At 36.1% G+C, this 13,191-nt stretch overlaps 1 protein-coding gene across 1 annotated transcript in view; it reads right to left on the bottom strand.

Moving 5' to 3' along the window:
* Window positions 1–704: 704 nt before the first annotated feature.
* Window positions 705–13,191, bottom strand: part of dntt (deoxynucleotidyltransferase, terminal) — a 186,249-nt gene continuing 173,762 nt past the window's right edge. Inside the window, exon 12 of the mRNA XM_073873489.1 lies at window positions 705–1,435. Within this exon, the coding sequence (XP_073729590.1) occupies window positions 1,349–1,435 (87 nt within the window). The 3' untranslated portion in view covers window positions 705–1,348. The remainder of the gene's footprint in view (window positions 1,436–13,191) is intronic.

A 13,191-nucleotide genomic window follows, 5' to 3' on the forward strand; every position in this document is an offset into this window, starting at 1 on the left:
CCCATTACTCATTAAAAAATAGGACTAACTCTTTTCGACCATGCGCTCGGCACACAAACCATTTTTTCTGTCGTTAAATTAGCAAGTGTGGATACCCCACAGATTTATTGTATATTATGATTTTGTACCTCTGCAAGATGAGAACCGTTTTTATGTAATGCTTTTCAAAACACTCACAGCGCTGTCCGAGTGCTGAAACAGCTCTCCGCACGTTTGTAAATTCTTTATCTCCTGTTTGTTACAAATAAAAGTCAATGACTAAAAGAAAACAAGGTTTTAATACATAAAAATAACAATTTCAAATATAAATGAAAACAACGTAATTTTTTTAATATCAATCTTAAACTGGTGGTTCCTCCACTCAGTTTTTTAGTTTACAAATTCCACCATTTAAATAGGGAATCGGGAATGGCCAGCGGAACTGGCTTTTAAAGGGGATGAGAGCTAAGAATCTCATTAGTTTATTGCACATTACGCCCAAAACACACCCATTACTCATTATGAGAATAGGACCAACCCTCTTAGACTGTGCGCTTGGTGCACAAACCATTTTCCCCATTGTTAAATTAGCAAAAGTGTCATCGGACCGTGAGCTTTAGACAATGCACTTAGATCATAAAAATATGGCCCTAGATCACAAAATAAAACGATGCAAGACATCAGTATGTATTTTTTTATTTTTTATCAAATATTATGATCTACAATTATAGCATGAACAGTGCAGCATAACTTGATGCAGTGTTTGAATGCCTTTGGCTGGAAAAAAATTGTGGTTATAAATCTCAATAATAACATTTGTACGATGATATAAAAAATAGTGGCATTGAATGAGATACACAAAATGAAACTTTATTTAGAAATGTAAAAAAAAAAGTATGAAACATTTTTCTTTATAGATAAGCAGACATGTTTGTTTTCATTTTATTTATAAGGTTTATAGACGGTTTCAGCAGTAACAACATAAACACGCGGCTGTGGTGGTCCGCACGTAACTTCCGGTAAACTCCGCTAAGAATAAATAACAACAAAGTTCTTTAAATGAGTTTATTTATATAACAAGCAAAAAACAACAACACATAGATTACCTAGGAAACAAAACATTTTTTTTTCGATGAGGCATTTGTTCAAGAGATCAGTTTAGCAAGACCATTAAAAAAATGAAACCGGAAGTAAAGTTCGCATCCAGATGTGTATCGCGTCAGCGCACGTGCGTCCGATGAAACCGTCTATAGGGTGTAATAGCTTCTGTTTATCCTTAAAGCAGACGATCAGAATGAATCATTCTGACGCTAACTAAAACTAAGTCACACTAACCAGTGGTTTATAGGTTTAACAAGACAGAAGAAATCTAAGCATTTCTTTCTGAAGGCTCTATGAACTCTAAACCCAGATGGGTAAAGATGTCTTCTTCTGTTTGAGCTGGCAGAAAGGTTTTCTGTAGAGAAATGAAGAAGGAAACAACGAATGTAAGTCCACATGATTGTGTTTCAACTCAAAACTGAAGAATAAATAAAGACATCAGTGTGTGATATGATAAACGATTTCACAGAGAGAAAGCGAGAGACAAAGAATTACAGCCGCTGTTATTGCACATTTAAAGGTCACTGAATGTTTTGAATGCTGAATGCTCGAGCGTTTATATTGAGTCTCGCTGATGATATTGTCTCAACCCATTTCACCTTCATCATCGGACATATTTCCAAATGAAACTCAATATTCAATGAGAAAAAACATGTAGGCGAGACCTGATTTCATCCATCTGGAATCAAAAGAATTATAATAACTCAATGTCAGTCTGATAGATTCTGTCAAGCCTTTGCTCACCTTTGGATATGTTTTTACTGATATGAATGAAACAGAATAAAGAAGAAATGAAAGAATATTAAAGTTTTTGTGATTGATCTGAATAGACAGTAGCTCACAAACAGACATAATGATGAAAGACAACAATTATCAGAAACTTAAAGCAAGAGTTTTCAAACTTTATGATGCCAAGGACACCCAAATATGATGAACCTTTTGTGAAAAGTTATACATTTTATTTTATATATAACGAAGAGTAATGCTGGATGTACAATATAAACTTGAAAAGATACAAATTTATTGTCTAATGCAGCAACTTTGACAATAAATCTTGTTTCATAGGAGCTTTACAAGAATTCATGCCTTATAAACCCCAATAAGTGAGATAAAGGGGAATGTAATAAGAAAAACACACTAGAAAGATACAAAGCAAATATAAATGATTCTGAGATGAATGTAGCAAGAAATAAAACAGTACATAAACAAACACCTAACATATAAATTTTACTTCCTCGTTTTTTGTTTTTTTGCTCTAAAATTTTAGAGAAACCACACCAGAAGCTTCTGGAGACCCCCGGACCCAAGTTTGAAAACCCCTGACTTAAAAAAATTAATTGTGGGGAATTAATGGAGAAAAGATATGACGAGAGAGAGAGAGAGAGAGAGAGAGAAAGAGAGAGGGAGAGAGAGAGAGAGAGAGAGAGAGAGAGAGAGAGAGAGATGTGCTCCAGGCGTGATGTCATAAGGTTGTAAATATCTCTGTTGAAGAGGTGAATCTGATTCAGCACAGTGGTGACGCAGACAGCGTCTGTATGTTAGAAACTGGAACAAATGTGTCACAAAACAACACAAGACACAGAAAACGCATTAAACTGGAGCGACAGGCTGGTGAAACAAACTTGTTCCAGGTGTTTACTTTACCCTAAATCCTTATTTACAATGCAAATGAGAAGGGGCGTGGCCAGAACACGCTGGAAGTTCCAGAGTCATTCAGTGTCAACAGTGTCAAATGGTAAAATACTGAAACCATAAACCAGTCAGAAGCCCATTGTTTATGCTTAAATATACATTTCATTAAATTATCATATTTATTATTAAGTCATTAGCACGTCATTCATTTGACTTTGATAAATCCAGATCATATAAACTGTTGCTGGCCATCACACTACAGTCAAAATTTACATCCTGCGCTCTGGTCAGCTGGATTTGATGAAATCTGGCAGTGTTTGTATAAAACGTTTCCGCCGAGAGAGTATCAAGAGTTGAAGGATGCTTCAGGAAAATGTGTTTGATCCAGTGTTACACAGGCTCGCACCAGACATGATCCAACACGTCAAACCCAAAACACGGCCATCCGTCAAATCCCTTCAGATACTCCAGACGGGAATTATATTCCCTGTAATATTAATTAAAGCACATAAACTCTGCATATAACTCTAATTCAGAACAGCAGCTCAGCCCTTTGATCAATAGAGATTCTATATATCCAACATACACGCTGCAAAAAATGAATTTCTTACTTAGTATATTTGTCTTAAATTAAGAGGCATTTTATGATGAGCAAAATGACCTAAGAAAGTCTAGTTAGATAACAAAAAAAACTATTTTAAGTGAATTTGTGCTTAAAACAAACAAACAAAAAATCTGCCAATGGGGTAAGAAAATAATCTTAAAAAAAGTTTCCTTTTTTTATTAAACACTGGCAGATTTTTTTCTTGTTTGAAGCACAAATTCACTTAAATATTTTTTGTTTTGTTTTATTTTCTTAAGTAATTTTCCTCTAAATGCATCTTGATTTAAAGGGGACATTTTACAAGTTTTTTTGAAGATTTAAAATAAATCTTTGGTGTGCCCAGAGTACGTATGTGAAGTTTTAGCTCAAAATACCACATAGACAATTTATTATAACATGTTAAAATTACCACTTTGTAGGTGTGAGTTTTTGGGTGTTTCCTTTTAAATGCTAATGAGTTTATCTTTGCACTACATGGCAGTGTTGTGGTTGGATAGTGCACATTAAGGGGCGGAATTATTATAATAATCTTATTATTCTGACATCACAAGGGGAGATACATTTTAATGAGCTACTTTTTCCCATGTTTGCAAAGAATGGTTTACCAAAACTAAATTACTGGGTTGTTCTTTTTCGCATTTTCTAGGTTGATAGAAGCGCCTCTTTACATGGAAAAAGTAAAATTTTCATGATATGCCCCCTTTAAGAGTTTTTAGAGATTTCTACTGAAAACTAGACAAAAATCAATAAACTTTTCTGCACAGCAAAAGCTTTTGTGTATGAAGCGAAGCTGGAGCGAATGCTCGGCCAGACCTCAGTACAGCTTGTGTTTCCACCAAAAAAGTGTCTAATGCTCATAGAGCTTAATATATATTATAGATATTGCTTTTGACTTTCTGTGTGCCGAATCTAATGGTATAATCAGTGATTTTAGTGGTTGTACTGCAAAAATTTATTTTCAAGAAAAAAATGTTCTTAGTATTTTGTCTTGTTTTCAGTAAAAATATCTAAAAATTCTTAAATTAAGATGCTTTTTCTTGATGAGCAAAACGACCCAAAAAATAAGTCTAGTTATTAGACCAAAAATATCAAATTTAAGTGATTTTGTGCATAGAACAAGCAAAAAATCTGTCAACATGGGTAAGCAAATTTTTCTTACATTTTTCTTTGCTTTATTTGCTTACAAAATCACTTAAATTTTATATTTTTGGTCTAAAAACTAGACTTATTTTCTTGGATCGTTTTGCTCATCAAGAAAAAGCATCTTAATTTAAGAAGTTTTAGATATTTTTACTGAAAACAATACAAAAATACAATTTTTTTAATGAAAATCATTTTTGCAGTGTGCGGTGATTTTTGTTTTGCAAGATTCAACCAACTTGAACTTGGTTTTTCGCAAAATTGACTTTGATGACTCCATCAACATCCAATAGGTGTATCTCTGTCATTTTGGCACACTAAAACAAATCACACATCGTTTTAAAGGTTTTTTAAAAGACAAAGACCCATTTTTGAACATTTGTTCTGGGAACTCAATTTGCCAGCATGGTTCACATACACAAATAAGCCTACATACAAATAAACCATCATTTATATTTGGTAAGCTGTTTTTATCATATTTATAATTTAAAAGTTCAGCTTTAGCTGTTAGTGAACATTTATTTGGTTTATTTTCTGCAGTCGCTTTAAAAGGTTTTACTTATTTTACCACATTTTTACCATGTTAAGACCGCATCATATGGCTATGATTAATTGATATGATGATATTACTCTACACGGTATTTCTACACGGTTGCAATGCAAAAGCAGCAGGATGATTTACCTGTCGAAAATGTAAATATTACTGTTTGTTCAAGATCACAAACCTTCAACGTGAGCTTTAGCAAACAATGCTGATAAGAAGCGTCAGCATTAAACACATCTCAAGGTGAAAACTGTGGCCTCCATCTGGATGAAGGACATTAAGCCCCTGTAAAACAGCACTGGTATCCCACCTGCAGACATCAGGATGGACCTGCTGCATATTTACCAAACAAAATCGCAGCAGACATGGTGTGACTATAGAGCAGTCTGATCACAGGTCAGTCTGAGAGGGTAAAATTTGCTTTTAAGACACCATTTAACTTTTTATCTCACAAAACTTGATGAGAGCCGGAAAAAATGATAAAAATGCTCTCATGATGTTCACACTCAATCACAACCACCAACCACAGGAACTGAAAGTTTCTTTAAAATTGTTACCACACCTAAATTATATTGTACGCTTCCACACATAGCAGTGATTTACAAGCAGACAGTCTTATACAAGAGCAAAAAATCCATTTGCATTTACAAATTACATATCTTTTGAATTTTGACTGGATAACTAATTTTTTTTTTTTATTGTGTAACTAAAAGGCTTAAAGTCATTGAAAATAAAAATGTAATACCTAACATCCCAACTTATTTCAAAGTCTGTTATGATTCAGACATAAATATACTGACATTTGTGACCTCGCCTTTGAAACCATGGCTAAAGTTGCGTAATCTAATTTTAAAGGTCAAAGTATAGACTATTTTTTGTGTATATGCGCACCACCGGATATTTGAAACCCCGTGAAAATGGTATGCGTAGGTTGCACATGCCCCTACAGGAGAATGTAGTATGTACTGTAGTAGGGATGGGCACTCGATTGCTCGAGTACTCAAAGGGGCATCGATGATCGATCATGAAAACGATGATCTTGTGGGTTTATATATTTATTTATTTATTGTGGTTATGGCGGCATTTGGATGCATCAAGCACCTGTGGTAGTTAAGACTGGGTGCGTGTTTGACGTTGTATTGAGCTACACAGACCAGCATATGACATCATTAACATTACCATGCATGATATAAAAACAAACAAATAAAGTTTGCGGCAATCCGCCGACCGCGCAATGCTGTGGAGCCGAAACGCCTTAAATCACTGAAGGACTATAGTTTAAAAGGATGCCATGATTTTGGGATTCGCTTCATATTATGTAGAGTGCATCATATAGAAAGCGCTTCAGTTTGTGTTTATTAACCCTTTAGTTTCTCTTCATCATGCAGCTCTCCTGTTAGAGGTTTCTGTTAAAAAACATTGAATTGATTAATAATCTAGTATCTAGTGTTCTTTGTTCTGTCATAGTTTCTTCAAAATTAAGTTTTATTTGAGTGTTTTTAATACAAATATTTTCATCATGACGTATACCCTCCGCCCCTTTGATTGCCCCGCTCCCAGGTAATAAAGTACTCTTTTTCAGACCTATGGATTAATCGAAATGAAAATTAAATGCACATCCATGTAGCCCAGTAGATGCAATGCATTTTGTCGCAATGTGCATATGTCGAAAGTCTGCGTACACGTACGAGTCAAATAAAAAATATAAATATAAATTAGGGTGATCCCCTAAATTTTATAAAAATAGTACATGGATTTAAAATTCTCTTGCTGTGCTGATACAAAGCGATACTGTCCATTTGTCCAATTTTCGAACTAAACTAATCCAAAAGATCTCTGTCTGAATTAAATGTAAACTCTCAAGTGTACTTCTTGAGGAATTGACAGATGAGTCAATGCGAAGCTCTCATATGCAGGCTGCATACGTCATCACGCTTGTTAACTGAGCATTACATTCGCAAGTCATATGCATATTACAACTTTTTACAATTAACTAAGAATAACATTCAACTTTATAATTGTTAATATTCTAAAATTAGACAGTAGGGGTGGGCGATAAACCGGTAGACATAATTAACCGGTAGAAATTTGTCAACCGGTAGAGATTTTGGACTATCGTTTCTATCGAGGTTACGTGCCCACGTCACGCTCCTGTGCGTGTGGTCGCGAAAACGTAACGTTTGTACACGTATTTAAGCACTGCAGTTTTAAAACAAGTTATTTTAAGCCATTGAAACACTGACAACAGATCTGTATGCGTGCGTTCTTTCTGTGTGTCAGGAGCGGACAAGTCGCGCAACCGCTGCTCTTTCTGTCTGTGAGGAGCGCGCAAGTCGCGCGACCTCTGCTTATTAAGCTCGTGAGCATTTTTCCCCCGTTATTGGCCTTAAATACACATATGCGTCAAAATTCCCGTCTTTGCAAGCATCATCATAAACACGACCAGTAAGGTCTTAAGAGAAAGTAAACAGCTAAAAGAGAAAGCGCATGTGTAACAGTGTATTGGATCCGGACTTTGGTCTTAAAGGGGAAGTTACCTAATTTTGCTCCTGTCTGTCACTCGTGTTAATCAAACAGCATTGAGAAAAAAATCTCTCACTGCTCCTGATTAAATCACTTTTCTACCTTAAATAAAAATATATATAGGCCTATACATACATGCATAATTATTTATTATCATTCTTATTGACTGTGTATCTTCAGAGAGCTTGAGTTTTGTTTGTTTTTATCTTCTTTCTATGCTTGTATATGTTTTTTGTGAGAATTATGAACATTTCTATGGTATTAAAGATTTAAACCTTATTAAAACATAAAAAACTCTACCGTGATACATATCGTTATCATGATATAAAATTAATCCTATCGTGATAGAAGATTTTGGTCATATCGCCCACCCCTAGTCTTGATGACATACTGCTTTAAAACGCGACCTCCAGAGGCTTCAGCCTTCCGATTGAGAAATGTGCATGTGGATTATTTCACCACATCAATATAATGAATGTCAATACTGGACTTAAATAGACGTTGGAAAAAAGACGTCGTCTGGCGTCACAGTTTGCTCCAGTGTGCTTGTTTTGTGTACTTGTATGATTACTGTGTGTCATTGCAGTACTGATTGGTATTGTATTGTATTGTTTTTGTTTTGCATTTAGTTTTTTGCTATTTGTTTTGTGTTCAGATTTGTTTTTACATATTGGGTTATAAAACATTTTGCTAAAGGACTGCAGTTGAAAATTAGCTGGCTGGTTAACACTGGCACATTAACAGCAATGTCAATTAATGTGTGTTGTCCTTATAAATAAAATAAACAAACAAATTCAAATTCAGGGGACCAAAATTGGACGTGGAAAAAAGACACGCAAAATACGTTGTTTCGACGTCACATTGCTCAGTGGGTTAAGGGATTTAAAAAATTCTTCTCAAACTATTATTTCATACTAATTTGAGGGGGAAAATGGTAAGGGTTTGAGTTAAAGGGTAATTTGGGGTTTCTTCACTGTAAAAAAATTGCTGTAATTATGCAGCTGGTTGCCAGTAACTTACTGTAGAAGATAAAGACTGAAAATGTTTAATGTTCATTTAACTTTAAACAAACTTTTGCCAGTAAATAACATAAATGCAAAATCCACGGCAAGCCACCGGCAGCCAGCTGCCAGTAATACCCAGTAATACTGTAATTTCTACAGAACTTTTTACAGTGTTTGATTAAAACGTTGATCTAAGATCAGATCTTACTTTGTGAAATCACAGTGACCCTACACTGTAAAAAACATCAGTAGAAATTGCAGCTGGGTTGCCGGTAATTTACCATAGATTAAAATTTATGTTATTTACTGGCAACATTTTGTTCAAAGTTAAATGAACATTTAACATTTACAAGTCTTTGTCTTTACAGAGTAAAGCTAAAAAAACAACATCAAGCAAAACATTCTGGGAAACAAAATCTGAAGCAAAAAACAGAAAAAGTTTAATGATGATTTCTGGTTACCAGAATGCTTTGCGTGAGGCTGTTATTGGATAGTTTTATTCTGTAAAGATAGGGACTTGTTGATATTTAACGTTTATTTAACTTTGAACAAACTCTTGGCAGTGGATAGCATAGATTTAAATCTGCGGTGGATTACCGGCAACCCAGCTGCAATAACATTGAAATTTATACGGAATTTTTTTACAGTGTATAATGACGGGGGCTAGGGTGGGTGGGGCTTAGCTAGGGGGACAACCATAATCTTTGACATAATTCAAACACTGTGTAATTGACAGATTAAAAACTAAGCCTTCGATATACAATATTTAAACTTTTATTTATAATGTGAAAAATATGTAAAAAAAAAAATTTAAAAAAATTACTTCAGCCGGGTTTTCACAGGCGGGGTTATTTAATAAACTGTTGCCCCATCATGACTGAATTGGACCTGATAGAGAGCAGTTAAGGTCTACTTTATCCCCACTTTTTGTATTTGTTTAAGTATGAAGTGTGATTGTGTTGAAAAGGGCACTAGTGTTAAAAATGATTTTGTTAGGAGACTGAAGTTTCATTTAAAAGGCCATAGACACAGTTCACAATACATCTGCATTGTTATTTGATTGATTTCCTATGAGCAGACTCCTGTGATGTGTTAGACCGTTTGTTCAGTCTGATGCTGTTTTATAACACAAGAATGTCTTTTGTGAACCGTCTTCTTCTCCACTGAATGCTTTGAGAATGCAGTGAGGTCCTGAGTTAAATGAAAGAAATACTACCTTGTTAGTTTGTTTTATTCGGCCATATTTACGTATTTTTACAAGCCGGTATAGATTGTACCCGAGATGAGTTACAGCGCAATTAAAGCTGCCTGACGCGTGGTGTGTGTTATAGGAACTTAGAAACAGTGAGTGCACACATATATCCCAGAGTTCTTAGGGTCAACCACTCATAAACCCATGATATTACTCTTGCCACCGCTCACCCCCTTCAACGCACATTTCTCTCTGTTTTATTGTGGGGGGGATAAAGATTACAAAGCAAGTGATGAATTGAAAACTCTTTTGATTGCCCTTAAGTTAATCTGTCTTTATTGCAGGAGAAAAGGGCTGACAAAAGCAGTAAGCGGAGAAGTCGATTAAGCCCGGCGTCTGTCCTGCGGCCCGAACGATTCTCTCCGCTGCCCTCGGTGAGGGAGGAAAGAAGAGCGGACACTTCCTCGCTAATCAATCCTACAATTACAGCAGGCATCATAAAACTCTCTCGCTCATAAAATCAGTCCTATCACACTCACACACACAGACACAATATGGGTTGTAACACATTTTATCTGACAAAACAGCACCTCCCCTTGCTGAATAATTAAGGGATTGAGCTCAATGTAATTTGATGTGTCGAAATGGTTAGAGAAAAGTGAAGATGAGCAAAGATTGACCGTCAAGAGCCAATTACAGTACATGCCACTGCTGGACACTGTTTTCTAAAGTTAAAGCTCCACATTGTGTTATTATATTAATGAGCAGTGAGTTTGCATCATTATTTCGAGTTTATATCATTGTAGTCTGAGAGTCAAACTTATTAACTTTCTTTCGTTTGTATGTCCTGATTAGAGGCAGATTCTCTGAAATAGTTTAGTCAAGTAATAAAGTTCAATATACAGTAATGTACTGTTTATACACTCACCTAAAGGAATATTAGGAACACCAAACTAATACTGTGTTTGACCTGCTTTCGCCTTCAGAACTGCCTTAATTCTATGTGGCATTGATTCAACAAGGTGCTGAAAGCATACTTTAGAAATGTTGGCCCGTATTGATAGGATAGCATCTTGCAGTTGATGGAGATTTGTGGGATGCACATCCAGGGCACGAAGCTCCCGTTCCACCACATCCCAAAGATGCTCTATTGGGTTGACATCTGGTGACTGTGGGGGCCATTTTAGTACAGTGAACTCATTGTCATGTTCAAGAAACCAATTTGAAATGATTTGAGCTTTGTGACATTGTGCATTATCCTGCTGGAAGTAGCCATCAGAGGATGGGTATATGGTGGTCATAAAGGGATGGACATGGTCAGAAACAATGCTCAGGTAGCCCAATTGGCACGAAGGGGCCTAAAGTGTGCCAAGAAAACATCCCCCACACCATTACACCCCCACCAGCAGCCTACACAGTGGTAACAAGGCATGATGGATCCATGTTCTCATTCTGTTTACGCCATATTGTGACCTTACCATCTGAATGTCTCAACAGAAATCGCGACTCATCAGACCAGGCAACATTTTTCCAGTCTTCAACTGTCCAATTTTGGTGAGCTTGTGCAAATTGTAGCCTCTTTTTCCTATTTGTAGTGGGGATGAATGTTACCCAGTGGAGCTTCTGCTGTTGTAGCCCATCCACCTCAAGGTTGTGCGTGTTGTGGCTTCACAAATGCTTTGCTGCATACCTCGGTTGTAACGAGTGGTTATTTCAGTCAAAGTCGCTCTTCTATCAGCTTGAATCAGTCGGCCCATTCTCCTCTGACCTCTAGCATCAACAAGGCATTTTCGCCCACAGGACTGCTGCATACTGGATATTTTTCCCTTTTCACATCATTCTTTGTAAACCCTAGAAATGGTTGAGCTGAGCAAATTGTGAAATACTCAGACCGGCCCGTCTGGCACCAACAACCATGCCATGCTCAAAATTGCTTAAATCACCTTTCTTTCCCATTCTGACATTCAGTTTGGAGTTCAGGAGATTGTCTTGACCAGGACCACATAGATGCATTAATGAGAAATTGAACAGGTGTTCCAAATAATCCTTTAGGTGAGTGTATCTCTACAGAATTTAGTGATGGTGGATATCAAGTTTTTCTGATATTAAGTGCCTCTAAACTAAAATAAAAAGAAACAATAGTCTGCCTGAAACTCCAGTTTTGTATTTCGGCAGACAGTAATATTCAAATACTATATTTTGTCATTGAGATCCATCACATATGGAGCATTAGGAGGCTGAAGATGAATCTGCAGTGACGAAATTAAAGTAAACTATGTGTGGATCATTGTTACACTTCCTTGTGAGAGGATCTACCGACATCAAACAAACCTATAATTTACAACCGAGCCCCTTAAAAACACTGTTTACTATATTGTAAGAGTAAATGAGCTGTCAAATAACATTTGTTCTCATTAACAACACAGCAGGAAGTCAAGTATACCGATGTCAAAGTTCAAAATCATGGTTGCCTTTTCACCTAAATGTTGTCATCACTAAATTAATTTCACAAATCAGTGCGGCTCTGTTTGTTGTATCAGAGGCGGATCACATGCTGTGTAATAAAACTCAATTTAGAGACGATTACATTAATCTTCACATCACGTCGAGCTGCTGTAGTTCAAAAACATGTGGGTAATTTATGACTTTTCTTGCTGTATGTCTACACTGTCATAGTACCTTAAAATTAAACCAATGAAGTTCATATAAGGGTGGACGGTGCTTGTTAAACCCATGATACATCAAGAACAGCAAGTCAAATCTGTTCAACTTCACTTGTGTTTACTAGCTGTTATATGAATATTTAAAGCTGTGAAATGTTGTCTACTGAAAGGAGTATGAAGTAGGATTGTAAACTTGGTTTGAAGATTTACTAGGGTACACACTGTATGCTGTGTTTGATGTTTCCAGAAAAATTATTAATAGTTAAATGATTTTAGTAGATTCTCTGAAGGACTCACATTACAGGATAAGTCCCTTTCAATTCTCACTTTTCTTGTCTAACTCTGATCACTTGTTTTCAAATTCCAGCAGCAGAAACCCAAGAGTTCGATTACATCATTTCGGTCTGAACGTTCTTCATTGCTATCGTAAAGTCCAGACTCATTTGAGAGAAATAAAGCCTCTCAACAGAACCTCAAAAGATAAAACTAAATGAAGTTTCTCCGCTCTGCTGGAGCTTGTAAATAATTAATTGGTTTGTTTCCTAAGAGGACAGTTAGCATGTCAAATTCACCTGCTGTCCCAGACGCAGACATAAAGTCATGTTGTTTAGCACTAAAGTGCTCAGCACCTTACCATCATACAGCTTGTGTTACAGAGATGAGTGATAGTTCAAACTGTGTGGTGTGTTGAGGAAACATGAGGATGAATGATCAGATCACCTTTATAAAACTGACCAAAAATATCCCATAAACTCAGACAGGAGGATCAATAAGAGTCAAAGAACAAAATAGGATATAGACATGAGGAT

The sequence above is a fragment of the Misgurnus anguillicaudatus genome, chromosome 11 (assembly GCF_027580225.2).
Source record: "Misgurnus anguillicaudatus chromosome 11, ASM2758022v2, whole genome shotgun sequence".
Classification (NCBI taxonomy): Eukaryota; Metazoa; Chordata; class Actinopteri; order Cypriniformes; family Cobitidae; genus Misgurnus; species Misgurnus anguillicaudatus.